The sequence below is a fragment of the Balaenoptera physalus genome, assembly GCF_965194825.1.
Source record: "Balaenoptera physalus genome assembly, chromosome: 4".
Classification (NCBI taxonomy): domain Eukaryota; kingdom Metazoa; phylum Chordata; class Mammalia; order Artiodactyla; family Balaenopteridae; genus Balaenoptera; species Balaenoptera physalus.
In genome coordinates, this window is record NC_138891.1 from 20,785,621 (window position 1) to 20,802,184 (window position 16,564).

Below are 16,564 nucleotides of genomic sequence, written 5' to 3' on the forward strand. Positions count from 1 at the left end.
TTAATATAAACACGTATAACAATAGATTTAAATTCCTAATGCATATAAATCTTATACAAGGACCAAAGCCACACTTGCAAGTGTAATGTAAATACCACTAAAAAACTAATAAACACAAATGTCAAAATTCATCTGGTGTTAGGGATATTGTTGGTTTTCATTTGGAGTTTAACAGGATAAAGAGACAGCCTCAAGTCCGATTTTGTATTTCACCTCTCTCAATGTTTTGACTTTAGTATTATTAATGCAGATTCTCTATTCACGTGGGTTTGTTTTACAAAATGGTATTAATAAATTCGAGGTACTCACATCTTACACTTAGCCACCGCCCCATCAGAGAATCATCCCCTTGAGTCTGTGGTGATGAGGCATCTGTGACTTACTGCTTTTTGCAATTGTCTTGTTCATTTGAGGTGAGGTTGGGATGTGGAACTACTGAATGTGGCTCTAAGGCTATCAACCCAATTATTTCTGGAATTGGGGAGGAATAGTTCTCTGCTGTGTATTTACCACCACTAACTGTTGCAATCGGGTTTATGCAAAGACAGGACAGAACAATGCTGCTGGTGATGCTGTGTATTGACCACCAGGGCACAGGTGTCTGAGCTCATGGTGCCAGTGCCACAAGGTAGGGAGAAATTCCCCTGACTCCATTTCTATTTGAGCTGGAATGAACCCTTTGTTCAAGTAGCAGCTGAGGCTATCACTTCACTGACCCCTGATATAAACATGATCATAAACACCAAAATGAACCCAAACCGTAAGTGGCTAGCCTGAGGATCTGGAACATACTCGTTTTAACTTCCTTTCCATTGCCATTGAAATGAAAGCACAGAATATTTAAATTTCCATGGAGAAGCTACATACTCCCAAGAACGCAAACACAGATACTCAGGCTCAGAGGGAAAAAATCAGGCACAACCGAACCCTCCAGAGAAATCTGAGCCATAGGACTGGCAGCCAACCTTCCTAGACAAAGTCTTTTTACTAGAACCATTACTGGCAGCCACCCTCTCCTGGGCTGACCGGGTTTGAACAAGTTCTCCTCTTGGCAGGGATAAGGAAAGAAAGGCAAAGCCTTTGGTCCTCCTACACAGGCAGAAATAACAGGAAATAAACAACACAAATTAAATATGTTAATTAATTTAAATTTTAAAAAATTTTTTTAAATTTTAAAACCCAGTAACACAGAAATCGTGGCACTAGAAAGAACGTTTATTTGTTCAACAAACATTTGTTGAGCACCTACTATGTCCCAAGCTGTCTGCACATGGGGAACATAGATATCAAAAGGCTCACAAATCTAGAAAGAGAGACAGAGACTCAACAAACCATTGCAATGCAAGGTTTCTCAACCTCGGCACTGCTGACAGTTTAGGCCATGTAATTCTTTTTTGTAGGGTACGGTTCTGTGCATTATAGGATATTTAACAGCATCCCTGGCCTCCATCCACTAGATGGGAGTAGCAGCACCTCTCCCTCCCCAGTTGTGACAACAAAGATGTCTCCAGAAGTTGCCATATATCTCCTGGGGCAAAAGCAGCCCCAGTTAAGAATCACTGCAATAAAGCATAGTCAGTGCCTTGTATGGTACAGGGTGCAGACATGAGGGAAGGGACTTCCTAAAGGAAATGACAGCTGAGATGAGTTACTAACAACAAGTATGAGTTACCCAGGAAGATAAGGAGGTAAAGAATTTTCTAGAAAGAGAGGAACATCATTGGAAAAGACACAGTGGCATGAGAGAGTGTAGTGTATTAAGAGAATTAAAATAACTTAGACCTCTTTGTGAGGCAACACAATACAATATGTGTTAAACACTTAGGAATAATATCTTTAAATATTAGGCAAGGATCACTTCTCGGCCTTTTGGCTAAGATCAAGTGTAAATATCAGGCAAGGATAAAGATGAAAAAAGAGGTTTACTAAGAAAATTTTAAATGTCAATTAAATGGAAATATATACTACAGGTTCCTAGATAGGAATATTATAAAGATGTGAATTTTTTCCTAATTAATGTATAATAATAAATAATATAATTAACTAATTACATAATAATAAAATGTATTAAGACCTTACTCTGTGCTAGGCATTGGCTCAAGAAATTAGCATATGTTAATTTATATTTTAAAATATAATTTACATGGTTGTATAAATTTACATAAATTACCTTACACTTACTTTAATTTTCACAACAACACTATGAGGTAAGTAGTGGTATTACCTCCATTTTATAGATAAGGAAACTGAAGCACAAAAAGGCTGTAGAATTTGCCCAATGACACTGTAGTAGTAAGTAGCAGGTGAGAATTCAAACCCAGGAAGAATTTCTGCAGAGTGTAAGCTTGTGCGGATAATATTACAAGAATTCTAATCAAAATGCTAGTAAGAGTTTTCCTTTGGGAACTTGACAAAGTGGTTATCTATAAGAAGAAAGTAGATGAAATTAACTTTTAAATGTTTTTTTTAAGAATAATACAAAAGTAAAGAGCTAACTCGGCCAGATATTCAACCAAATTCTAAAGCTGTGATAATTAAAAGGGTGCTTCAGCCCAAAGATGGACAGAAGGTCAATGGAACAAAGTCTAAAGAAAGACATATACGTGAATTTAATATAGATAGAAGAGGTTTTACAAAGCATGGGGAGAGGGAAGGTTATTCAGTAAGTGCTGTAAAAATTATTGATTAACCTTTTTGAGGGAAAAAAAGAATCATAGACTATAAACCAAAATGGATTCCAGATTAATTAAATGTAAAGATACATAAAATACTTTTAAACTTTCTAAAATTCTAAAATAATTCTAATATCATTTCTAAATGGAAATTAAATTCCTAAGCATAGAAAAGAACAGTCATTTTACTACATCATTTGACAGATTTTTATTAAGCACGTATTATTATGCACCATGTAGTGTGAACATATAAATGGAATACGCTGTATTTTTTCTAGAACCATGAAAAACACTAAAAAGGAAATAATCGATGTGAAAAGATCTTTTTAGTAATCATAGCAATATATTAAGATCCTTAACAAATAAATAATTCATATAAATTGATAGAAAAAAATGCTAAAATTCCAGCAAATAAATGAGGAAGAAGTACAAACTGACAACTCAAGAAAAGGGAAAAACAAATGCACCATAAATATTTGTTTAAAAAATATAGTTTCAAACTCATTAGTAATCAAAGTAATGCAAATCAAAACAAGTGATCGTGTATAACCTACCAAATTCACAGTGTAGGTAAGGATACAATGAGGCAAGATCTTTCAAATACTGCTGCTAGGAATAAAATTCACAGAAAAAAAATCTGCTTCTACATAAGAAAGATTTTTTAAAACCTCACACCCTTTGACATCTTAATTCCTCTCTTAGGAATCTGTCCTGAAAGAGTAATCATAAATGCTAGCAAAGAGTTATGTGAAAAATGTTCATCATAACATTGTTTTCCATAAAAAAAAAAAAAAAACAACTGGGGAAGGGATATAATCTAACTATATAAGAATAGATTCTGTTTTAGTGAATAGTAGCACTTCTATATAATGGGATATTAATATACTAAATTAAATATATTAAACAATGTTTACCAAATACTTTAATTGCACATGTATGCAATCAAGTGAAAAGCACAAAACATTAAATTGTATAATCTCTTAATCATGTAAAAATAGATACAGAGAATGGATTAAAAAGAAAGTATGCCAGATATTTTATCTAGGATTTAAAACTGTGAGTAAGATTTTTTTTAATTTTCCCTACTTCTAAATTTTCTATTTTGAGCACCAAAAGGTGGAGTCAGAAATTAAGAATATGAAGTGTGTTAACAGTTTAAAAGATAAAAATCAATAGATGTATCAATCATTTGTCTTGCTAATAATACTAATTTTACTCCTCCTATATTCCTAGCTATGATATTTTATATTGCTATTTGACCACCATTTTGCCTAATTACCATAGATGGTGTTATATTAATATTCCTAAAATGAGGTAAAGAAAAGGTAGGGGAAATGTTTTCTCCAATGTCAGTAAAATAATATAAGCTCTTGGAAACTTACAACCTGAAATGCCACCACCAGAACCAAATTTAAAGTTGAATATAGGGAGGATTCCCCCTAAGAAGTCAGCAAAAATTTTTGCTCCATTTTAAAGGTGATTAAACAAAGTTGTAACAACCCCATTATTGTTAAACACAATCAGACCATGAATTATTGCCATTATTATTATATACTATTATAATCAGACCACAAACTATCACTATCATTAGAGATACATTTAATATATTTTAACAAAGCCTATTGCCATGAACAAGAAAGCCAGATGTTCCTCTGCAGACCCCCATTCACTCTTTGGCAGTGACAGCTAAAGCAGTGGTCCACTCATTTTGGAGCACAGAAAACTCACCAAGAAGTGAAAAATCCCATCTTTCACATGTTTTAAAACATGTTAGTACTTATTTCATATTTTTAAAAGTGTATAGATTTAGAATTTCTCTCTATTCGTTCAGTATTCTGCCTAGGTAGAGGGAGCTTTAGTTCATCCTTTAAACTTAGTTTTTCCTTCCTCCAAAAACATAAAGTCACTGTCTCCATTTCAAACAAGAAAGAAAGCTTAATTCATTATTACCTGAATAATTTTGTTTTTTCTGTCCTGAAATTTTGCATAAAGACATTTGCATAGGAGAGTGAGTGGGGAAACTGCCACGAATCAGAATAGATAACTATAATAACTTTTTCGTTTTAATGTTTCCATTTTCAATCTACTGTTCTGGTGGTATTGTAGTCAATGTGTGGGGAGGGGGTAGACAGGTGTCATAAAATGAACAACTGGAAACCAAACTCTTACAGATCTCTTTGTGGATAAAAAGCCTGCCTCTTAGTTGAAAAAAAGAGTAAAATGAGCTCTGTCCACAGAGACAGTGGCAGAATAATTCCTGAATTACTCCAACATTTTCCAATTGAATCGGTCAATCCCTGTCCACCAGCAGAGACCAGAGTCACTTCTTCTAGCTGCCTTCTACCCACTTTTCAGACTTGGCCTTGTAGCTCAGTTCAGGGGATACAGAGCCACGACTTGACCTTAGTCATATAACTCTTGCTTGCTCTCTTCTTCTGGGTTTCCTGGCTCATTCTTCTTTCTCTACAAACACTGATCACAGAACTTAAAGCAAGGTGTACGGTTGAGGGGACCATTGCCTCCATTCAAATCAGAGGGGACACCTGGCATATTTGCCTTCTGTGTTTGCTGGGAATAAAGCCATGGGAGTGGTGGCTGGGTGCACCCAAGATAACATTGAAATGTCCAGATGCACAGGCCTGTTTCCGGGAGAACCTGTCTGCAGTCTAGAGATTGGGGTATGGGTGTGTGGCGCTGTGTATCAGGGCCTTGACATCCAGATTTGGGGAAAGTCTCATTAAAATGTGTCTGAATTCAGAAGCCAGACACACACCACCTACAGGAAGCAGCAGGTCCATCAATTCTCTAACATAATTCTAAAATCAAATTATGTAGACAAAACGCCATGGTTGATCTCCAGCCAAGTCTCTCTTTTGTGTGACTATATAATCCTGATATTTTGACCAACTGTAGTGAAAACCGTTTTTGCAAAATGTAGAAGATGACAGTGTGTGAGACCTGAAAGGGCTCTGAAGTGTTCTAGTTTAATCTGTCCATGTTACAGATGAAAAAACTGTGACCCACAGAGGTTGAGCCATTTGTCCCAATTCATGCAGCACACGGCGTGTTAGGGACAGTGTCAGGAGCAGATGCTAGGCCTCTCAGTAACCAGGTCAGGGTCTCTGGCCCAGCCTGCCCTGTTCCCTCCTCCTGGCCTTTGTGGAACTTCCATGTCTGCCTGCCACGTGGTCTTCATGTGGTTCTTGCAACAGGAGTGAAAGGGTGAGATGGCCGTCAACACAATGCCCTGCTTCTTCTTCATCCCAGTTCCAATACCGGTGGACTGAGAGCCTATCTCTAGGATTTGGCTTCCTGTTCTCAAAAGAGGGGTCAATTCTGCCTGTCTCTGTCACTCCATATGGAAACAGAGAAAGAGCCCCGGGTTGGAAGTTGAGATGGGAGCTCCACCTTTGTCATCTTTAAAGTAGCTGTGGTTCAAGGCACTTGGGCAAGTTTCTTAACCTGTTTGTAGGTCGCTTGACTCACAGCCCCCCCCCCCCAAAAATATGAGTGGGAAATAATAATACCTGCCCTACCTATTTCTGTAAGAACAAAATGGAACTATGTCAGTGAAACGTGGTTTTAGTCATGAGGAGAAAATGTTAACATCTGGTGTAAGAGGAGATTCCTGGAGCCGTTTTGTTTTTTTTTTTTAAGGTAACTTGCCTCAATGAATATTAACATCATCTTTTAATTTTTTTATTTTTGGCTGCGTTGGGTCTTCGTTGCTGCGTGCGGGCTTTTCTCTAGTTGCGGTGAGCAAGGGCTGCTCTTCGTTGCGGTGCGCGGGCTTCTCATTGAGGTGGCTCCTCTTATTGCGGAGCATAGGCTCTAGGCGCGCGGGCTTCGGTAGTTATGGCACATGGGCTCAGTAGTTGTGGCTCACAGGCTCTAGAGCGCAGGCTCAGTAGTTGTGGTGCGTGGGCTTAGTTGCTCCGCGGCATGTGGGATCTTCCCGGACCAGGGCTCGAACCCTTGTGCCCTGAATTGGCAGGCGGATTCTTAACCACTGTGCCACCAGGGAAGCCCCGAGCCTTTTTTTTTTTTAAGTGAGGTCAGGCGAAGTGGTTTCCTGTGATGAGCAGAGCCTAAAGGAAGGGCTTTTGGTGGGGGGGGGGGGGGGGGGGGGGGGGCGGAGGTCCACCCAGACCGCCTCGCCCTCGAACCAGCTGGGTCTGCGCGGCTCAGCGGGACAAGTGCCTCTTGGGACTGCTTCCCTAACAAATGAAAAAACAATGCCCTTGAACCAAGAGTGAAACTGAACTATCTAAGGAAAACACTGTGAGCAAACACCAAGGGCTGAGGGAAACCATCTAATCAGAGCAGCTCCCCGGGCGCACAGCAGGACGAAGGCGGCAGCTGGGCGGGAGGACGGGGACCCAGGCCATGTCCACCGCCACATGCCAAGTGGTGGGCTTCCTGCTGTCCATCCTGGGCCTGGCCGGCTGCATCGCCGCCACGGTGATGGACATGTGGACCACCCAGGACCTGTACGACAACCCTGTCACCGCCGTGTTCCAGTACGAAGGGCTCTGGCGCAGCTGCGTGCAGCAGAGCTCCGGCTTCACCCAGTGCCGGCCCTACTTCACCATCCTGGGCCTGCCAGGTAGGCGAGGGCACAGGTGAGGCAGGGAAGGGCCTGCTTCTCTCACCGCAGCCAGGAGGGACTGGGTGAGATGGGCGCAGGGCATGACCCTCGCAGCACGGGCTCCGGATCAGAGGTGTGAATAAGAGGAGAAGTTGACCCTGTGTCAAAGAGGGCTATAGTCGTAGCGGTGAATATCGGCGATTTCATACTCAGGTCAAAGGAATTGCTAGTAAGGAAGCAGGTCATGAAAAGAATGGGTCTGTTGTGAAGACAGGCTCATGATACTAGAATAGACCATGTTTCTCAAGGAGAAAAGTAATCGTGTGCGTATATGTGCATGTGACTTGCTCTTGCCTGCACACACATGGGAGTAGGTAGGATGGTGAATATTTTCTTACAGTCAAAAAAGTTTATTGGGAGCTAATATCATTTCATTATCAATTCAATTAATTTTTCCTTTGAAAAACTGGAGTCTCTGTAGGTGCCAGAAAGTATACATTGCCATTAAACTATAAATATCCTTTCTCTGCATTTGGGTTGAGAGGTTCTGGTATGCACTCCTAAAAAACAATACATGTCAAAATATAATTATAGAACTGTAATGATATTATAATAATTTCAGAATATAAATATAATTATAAATGTGACATCGTTTCACCCCTGAAGATAAAATCAGCTAAGTCCCTGTTTCTCATACAGAGAGTTATTTCAAATAGGAATCATAGGAACTTTGCATTCTAGATATTATGGGAGCTCTACTTGTATTTTTTTTTTTTAAGCTAAAAGAAATAAAAGGTCAGGCTAATCAGTGGCTCCAAGGAGTGGCCCAGATGTGAGTTTGGTGAGGAAAGGAAAACAGGGCTGGGTTTTGCCTCTCTGAAACAAACACTTTGTGGACAGGTAGATGGGGATAAATTTGCACAAAACTGTTAAGAGCCTGTGAAGCCCTTGAAATTGAATTGTAAAGAGTAATTCAACTAATTCATCTCCATGAACAGAAAGAAATAGAAGGTGGGTGGCAGAGTGGAAGAATTGGGGTATTGACTCCATTTTTAGAAGCCACTTGTGTTGCAGGACAGACAGATCACTGACTGAGACCTGCTTAGAGAATCAAGGGAGGTAGAACCTGGCCGGAGGGAAGGAAACCCTGGAGGAGGAATGATGCTATAGCGCGAGGGCAAAGGTCAGAAGGGAGGCGATGCGAGACCGTGGATTGTTGAGTTGCTAGCTAATTTTAACTATTAAATGAAAAAATAAGATTGACCTTATGTTGAAAATTAAGGCATGACATTCCATGACTTCAGCTTGTTAACCTCTTCCCAGGGCCCCATCACATGTTATCAATCTCTTGCTCATTCTGTATCTTTCTACACATGGGGCTCCCAAATATCCCCACTCTCCTAAATGGCCAGACCCCATCGCTGCCACTCTCATTATCTTTCCTGTTCCACCGAGGGATCGCATCCTCCCTGAGCCCTCCCAGAATCTCTCCTCATCTCCCCACCTCTCTGCAGAACAAGATCCCCTCCTTCCCTCCCACCCAAGGCCGACCTCTCCATCCCGGCTATGAATGCCCCATGCCCTCCTGTCTGGCCATCACCGCTGATCAGCCCCTCTCCTTTTTGCCTCTTTCATCCTTCCTCCTCTCTTATGCTTATATCCTCCTTTCCTGGAAAACCTTCTCTTGATTCGGATCATTGTCAATTTTTGTCTCTCCTCGGCTCACTGACAATCAAATTAAAAGACTAAATTTTTCTACCACCCCTCACTCTTAACCTCTCACAATCTGGTTTCTATCCTTCATCTCTTTAGAGTGTTTTCTGCTTTGACTGTGGCAGAAGGTCGGGCAGAATCTTCCAGTCACCAACTTCCAGTTCTCACCTCTCATCTCCCTGGATATTTCAAGACCTAAACAGCTTCCATGGTTCCCCACTCCCAGCTTAATTAGGTGCAGACATGACAGCCTGACACCCACGCCCTCCTGCATTGCTCACCTCCCTTCCCTGACCCATCTCTTACCAGCCCTTTGCCCACAGCCTAAGGTTTTCCCTGTCCATTTACTATACCATGAGCTTCGTCCTGGATACCCATTGCCCCTGCTGCCCAAATGTCCCCCCTCTTACACCCCAACTGCCATCTGCACAAATCTTCCCATATGTGAGGTCCAGCTCAAATACCATCTCCTTCCTGAAGAAGCCTCCTCACATCCCCAAATTAAAAAGGATCCCACAGATCTCTGTACCACATCCTGTACCCCTCCTGACAACTGCTCACAAATCTGAAACTCTGAAAAGCCCCAGGCAGCCTTCACAGAGGGGGACCCCAGCCCTGCCAGTCTGCGTCAGGGGAACAGGATCCCACCAAAAGCCAGGAAAGACATTTCTTGGGACTGAGTTTGTGGAAGAGGAGATACTTTAAATAGTTGATCACGTATGGCCTTGGAGAACAGTGTGGATTTAAGAATAGCCAGTCCTCAAGGCAGCAGGAGTGACTACAGTGTCAATTGGCATCCTGAAATGCAAATATTTTTTTGATGACTTAAGACGTAGCTGACTGACTGAGATGAGGGAAGGGCGGCAGGATTACCAGGAGGAAAAGGCTAGAAAGAAACTCAAAAGCTAAAGGCAGGAACATAAGGCAATGAAGCAGCCAGAGAGGAGGCCAGAGGATGGCTTGTGGACACTTGCGGGGCTCCCAGAGGGACTGAAAGGAGTAACATGAACCAGCCAGGACCCAGCGCCTAGGGGGGACTCGGCCAGTGGAAACGGCTGCTGAAAGCATGCTCTTGAGCCTGACAAGGGGCCTTGGGAAGAGACACCTGAAGCAGAGGAGCCGGGAGAAATGCCCAGAGGTAGAAATGGAAGGTTGCAGAGAGTTTAATTTTGACCTGGAACTCAGGGAAGTAAGCTTTCAAGTGCTGTAAAGGCATGAGGCAGATACCAATATAATGCTTTAATCATTGTAATCATCACTACCAATTATTCAATTCTTCCTAAGTAGAAGCTCTTTTCTTGCAAAAATCTCACTTAACTTTTCATTCATCTGATAAAAATGTATCACTTTTAGTTGGAACTGACAGCCATAGAATAACCTGTTTCCATTCATCTAGCTGTACTACGTAATCTACAGAGAGATGAATGAGGTAAATGGTGGTGGTAGCAGGACTGTTTACCTGTATATTACAAGTGTTGTATAATTTATAGCCCAAGATTCTCTCCACTGGATTCCAAACAGCCAATGTAGCATGTAATTCTACAGAGACAATGCCCAGAAATAAAAACAGCTCTGGTTTATTGGACTGCACATAAACTCTCCAGTTTAATCTTCACAACAATACAAGGAAAGAAGTATTAGCTTTATTTTTTACAAAAGTGGAAACTGAGGCTCAGAGAGGGAGGCAAGATAACATGCCCAAGCTCCCATGGGTAGAAGATGGCAGAAGCAGGGTATGAACACAGGGCTGAAAAGACTTCCAAATCGTGTCTTTTCCCCTGTCCATGTTCATTTCAGCTAGAAGGGGCTTCCTTATGGTTGAAGAGATTGAGCACAATAAAAGTAGAGGGTACCTCGGCACCTTGACCCATTTATAGCAATATCATTAACAATGCAAAATTAAGAATACTAAGTTTAAAGAGTGGATGACTTGTGTGTCATTCCCACTTCCCCGCCCTGGAGACAGTGGGAAGAAAAAGAAAAGGGCAGTCAATGAGCAGGGTGGAGAGGAGGCCTGGCAGACTCAGGTCTCTGGCCTCCATGATGGTATCATAGTCAAGCACTGTTTTTTCTAACGTGTTTGCAAATATTTGGACCGAATTTGGTGCAGTGGCAGGGCCCTATGGTTAGAGGCGAGTGAGTTGGTATCAAGGGTATAGCTTGGCCACCTACATCTCTTGACCTCGTGTTCTCCAGGTGTGCAGTGCCTCACAGGAAGGCATTTGTGTGAAAGTGCTCTGCGACGCATTTACAAGATCTGGCTCTTGGCATCATTAAATCATTACTGTCATGTCTATACCACCCAAAGCTCTCGAACAGGACATTCTATCTTCCAGGTTTTTTTTCTTCTCCAAAATCAAACACCTTTTATGCATCTAAATATCCAAAGAAAAAATTATTTAGGATCCTTTTTTCTCCTTTCCATCCCCCATTCCACCTGTGTTCTGAACACTTCACTGGTTCTCAGCCCCTTTGCAGGCACTGAGGGTCTTGATTTTTTTCACACAACTGGCTGCATTTTCCCTTTACCACCTCAATGTGAAAAAACAACAGCCACTGGAGAGCTAGGGAGCGTCCCATCAACTTGTCAATCATATTTACACACACGGCAATGGCTGAGGGGAGGGCGGATAAGGAAACCACATTTAACAGAGAGAACAATTCCACAAAATCTAAAATCCATAAGGGAAAAAAATATGAAAATGTTCTTATGTATCCTTTCTAAAGGAGCTGCCTTGTTTACTTCTTCTTACTATTGGCTGAATGTTTCACATAAAGTCATGATTCTGTGAAACCAGCTTGTCTTTCCCCAATGTCAGGTGGAAGAAACTGGCCCTAAAAGGTAGAATGATTATAAGTTAGTTGTAAAGTTGAAGTGAGATCTGGGGGAACCTCTTGGTCAAGCTGCTTTCCTTTTCTTCAAAAAAGAGACATGTTTTAGCACAAACATGCCTTTTTCAACATGTGGACAAACATCTAAATGTGTACACACTATTGTACCTCTGAAGGTGATCCCACAGAGAACTGAGAACACAAGTACAAAGCCCAAGAGAACCTGTACCTTACATATAAAAGGAAGTTGTTGCTCTGATTTCTCTATGATCAAAGCTATGTAGACCCAGGAATCAGGATGCCTCCTCAGCCTGTGGCTTTGATAGCGGAGGCAGCCATCCACAAAGCATCACACCCTAGCATGGACCGGTCAGTGGTGGGGCATCATTTCCTGGTGGGGACACACACGGTCAGAGTTATGTAGTTGGAGCCCACCTTAGAGTTGGAAAGGAAGGGCAATAGGATAGGAGCTGCCTACGCTGCTTCCACCATCAGCCCACTCATCGCCCGCCAGACCCTGAGCCCATTTTTCCTGATCTTCCCCCCTACCTTGGTCCAGGCCTTTCTCTTCCCCCTCTTCTCAAGTCTTCTTCCACTCCTGCCCTTCACACTCTCTCACCCATGGCTTTCAAATCCTCAACCATATTTTATCGCCATGTAAGAGGATTCAGGTTTGTACACGGTTAGCACAAATCAAAGCCATGTCGGGTTGGAGAGAGATAACTGCTTTTTTTCAAATTGTTTTATTTTTTTTAATTAATTTTTATACAATTTTTAAAGCTTACTTTCCAGTTACAGCTATTACCAAATGTTGGTTACATTCCCCGTGTTGTTCAATACATCCTTGTAGCCTAGATTACACCCAATAGTTTGTATCTCCCACTCCCACACCCCTATACTGCCCCTCCCCCTCTCCCCACTGGTAACCACTACTTTGTTCTCTATGGAGAGATGACTTCTTTTTAGGGAAGGGGAAGAAACTAAAACTTACTGAGGCTGGCTTAGTTCCATGCTGGGGCCAAGCAGCATCTGATCCTCACAACATTTCTTTTCAAGAAATATCTCTATCCCACTCCAGAGTTGAGGAGACTTGGCTTCCGTGAGGTTAAAAGACTCGCCTAATGACACTCACCTGGTATCATGAAGTCTGCAGGATTTCATGAGATACGCAGGACCTCCATATCGGTTCCCTGGGATCTCTGGAGAATTGAGGCCTTCCTACCTTGTTCTGAAGGTCCTCAGACTTCCCTCCTCCGAGATCCCCTCCTTTGGGCTCCGCCACCAGCCATTCCAGCCTTCAGTCTGAAGCCAAGCTGTGCCTGAAGGTATGGGTCCTCCCCGGCCCCACCCCAACAAAGGCCCCGTGTCCAGTCTTTGGCACTTTGTGACTTGCGGTCTCATCAGCCCCACCCACACCCCCTAGCCAGCTTAGTGATGTCAGCCACTGGGAACTCTTTCCTCTCAACTCCCCATTCTGAGCGCCTCCTCCTAAGCCCTCTTGAGGGCTGTTTTCTCAGATCATTCCTTGCAATTTTATGTCACTGAACAATTAAGTGAAAATCCCTAGGGATCAGGGCAAAACATTAACGTTTCTTTAAAAGTTTCCCCAGGAGAGGCTAAGGTACAGCCAGGATTGGGAACCACGCCTTGCCTGTCAGTTCATAGCTACTTTGGGGGAATAAGATATATTGCAATGGTGTGGGGTGGGGGTGGGGGACACCGAGTTCCCATTTTTCTGTTTGCTTCTGTCAGCCCTGAATCCTGCCCACCCTTCATGTCTGATAATACGTCTTTGTTCGTTGGAAAGAATGCTGTAGTCACACCTTTGGTGCAGTGAATCAGTCTATAGAACCCGTTGACTCACCTGTTATCAGCTGATAAGCCTATGCCTCTTGCTCAGAATATCAAATAAGAGACAATTATACTCCAATAAAGATGTTTTAAAAAAAAAAAAAGAGAGACAGAGAGGCTAAAAGAGAAATCTACCTCCTTTGGAAGCAATTCCTCTGGTGACTTATCCTTGGAGACGGATTAGTATTCCAGGTGGTAGAATATTCCAGATGGAAAGGAAGTTTGGGTCACCACCATGCATCTCCATGGTCATTACTAGACATAGGGGAGTTCTAGCAATGAGTAGTGAAGAACATTTCCCCTTGCTTCCTGGCAGCTGTCCCCATCACAGCTCCCACCCTCAGAAGAACACCCACAAGGGGTCTCCAAAGCAAGGAAGATCTTGGTTCATCCATCCAGGTCAAGAGTTGTGGCTCTGACAGTGGCCCCACAAGATATAAGACAGTGTTGTGTCTTTGCCCAACCACAGGCTAAAAGAAAGTGGTAAGCTAACCCTAACCCTAGAAGGAGATTCTAAAAAATAAAAAGGAGCTCAGGGTCAGGGTGGACCCCTGGTTCAAAGCAGGTACCAGTGTTCATCAGAAATCCAGAGATCAAGAGAGAGCAGTAAAGAATGAGGTCTTGTCATGCAAACCTGACCCAGCAAAGGCAAGAGGGCATCTGAGAGCCTGAGGCAAAGGCTGTCTTTGCAAAGGCAAAGACAGGCTGGCTAGGGCTTCAGTACCCAAGGAATCCTGTGGCACACACAGCAGCAGCTGCTCTGCACATCAGGCAAGCCCGGTGCTTTTACCTCCCACCAGCTGGCATCGTCATCCCTTCTAATCCAACAATGTCAGGGAAGACCACATACTTCAGCCACAACCACAGCACATATGTGGTATGTTTCCAGGGACAAATAGTAGAACCACTCAATTAAAGAGATTCAATGACCCCATCCTTGCCAACAGTCCAGGATAAGTAAAATTTTTCATAGAATGAGGAAGGGATATTTTTTATCCTACTTGGTTAATATTGTTTATTTGGCTGGTTGATTGGTTGATTGGTTGGTTGGTTGGCTGGTTGGTTGGTTGGTTGATTGGGTTTTGGTTGTTTTAACCAGATGCCTTGCCAGGTGCTTCTCAAAAGGGATAAAAGATTTTGTTCTCTGAATGGCTTAAAGCTTAAAATATCAGAACAAGAGCAGTTTTTAAAACCTTTAACAGGTTCCTGAGTAGATTTGAAGTTCATAAGAGGCCCATGAGGACAAGACGGAAGGAAAGTCAAAGTCCCTTCCGCCTCTCATAAGTCCAGTTTTCTGGTAGCAACATGCAAAAATAGAAGAGCCCTGAGGGTATTTCCTGAAGTCTGGGGCTGCCCCACAAATTTCCTCTCCATAGCTGTCCTGAACCACAGCCTTAGAATTTAATTGTGTGTGTGAAAGAGAGCTAGAACCACACCATGAGTGACTGTCAGAAAGGGGTTCTATTATGATTTCTTAGCCAAAGTACTCCCAAGGTGAAAAGAAATTTGAGGTTCAGGATTTCCAGTGAAAATATAATCTTTCCAGGTTGTAAGCTGCTTGAAGACAGAGATTATTTCTCATGAAATTTTATTCTTCCTACAGCATCTGGCAAAGGGCTTTGCAGAGAATTTGAGCTTAAGAATACATGATGGATGAATGAATGAATGAATGAATTCATGGATGAGCGCATGAATCTGTTAACGTTTGACTATGAGAGTATACCAACATGTGCTGGATGAATACACAAAGGTATAAATAAATACACAAGTAGATGTCACATGCTTGCATTTGTTAATGAGAGAATGGATGGTGTGTTTGTTCCCAGTATGAGTGGGGTCAACATAGCCATTGGGCAAGGCTTTGGAAAACAGAGGCGACACACTAGAGCCCTCTTATATTAAGGAGTGGATCCAGAGACCACTCTTAAGCCCTCACGAGTTCTTTTCACCTTACTGGGGCCACCGTGGCTCTAGCATCAGGAAACTGCAGGCCCAAGACGCTAATGTTCATCAATTCTTCTAGGAATGAATGGTCAGATCCTGGAAGATTGATCCACACCATACACCAACACATTTACCCCCAGAATATAGTGGTTAATAGGACCAAGACTGATGATGGATGCTTATAGAAATCTCTTCCCAGCAGGGAAGCAAAGTTAAAAGCAGAAGTTTCTTTAGGGAGAAGAGAATCAGAATTAAGTGAATGGAAGTCAATGGCACAGAACTAGAGTAGCTGGTTACCATTGTCTCGCTACCTGATGAGAAAGTTGCCAGGGCCTCCATTCCTCAGACACTGCAGAAGGCTCTTTAATGAATTGTGCATGATCTACTTCTCCTGTTTTCAATATCTTTCATTGATTTCCAATTCTTCCATCATGACAAATTGCTTTATGATACACACGTTAGAGTGAATAAGCAGGCAGCTCCCCTGATATTGGCCATATTTGAGATGAAATCTTCCCGAAGAGATTGGAGAGAATTCCTCCCAGGGCTCCCTTGTCTTGAGAGTCACATTTATAAATAATCTCCTGGGACAGGCAATTCCCTGAGATGACTTTTGGAGAATATTCCTTTATACATTCTTAGCATCCATTTCAGAGGATGACATTTTATGGTCTAGTCTCCAAGTTTGAAGGATACATTCTGTTAGGAGCTTACAGATCCCTATACCTTGCTGGCAGCCAGAACTCTACCTGTTTTTCAAGGATAAAGTACCTCAGAGCAATGTATTGTGATGGGAAAATAACCATTTTGAAACAGTTCCAGGTTTGACCCCCAGCTCTGCCTTTCCTTTGATATGTGTCTTTGGGCAGCTTATTTCACCTCTGAGTCTCAATTTCTTCAATTATAAAATAGAGATAATAATATTACCTACATTGCAAGGGAGTTTTTATATGGCTTCAATCTC

The 16,564-nt window shown here is 42.3% G+C and overlaps 1 protein-coding gene across 2 annotated transcripts in view; it reads left to right on the forward strand.

Moving 5' to 3' along the window:
- CLDN18 (claudin 18) overlaps nucleotides 1-16,564 on the forward strand; it is a gene marked incomplete at its 5' end in the record, with an annotated part of 53,232 nt that overhangs the window by 18,758 nt on the left and 17,910 nt on the right. The window contains one exon of one of the 2 annotated variants that reach the window (XM_082459191.1): nucleotides 7,059-7,278. The exons of the other annotated variant lie outside the window; for it this stretch is intronic. Coding sequence (XP_082315317.1) covers nucleotides 7,059-7,278 — 220 coding nt within the window. Of the gene's footprint in view, nucleotides 1-7,058; nucleotides 7,279-16,564 lie in introns of those variants that run through there. 2 annotated transcript variants of the gene reach the window in all.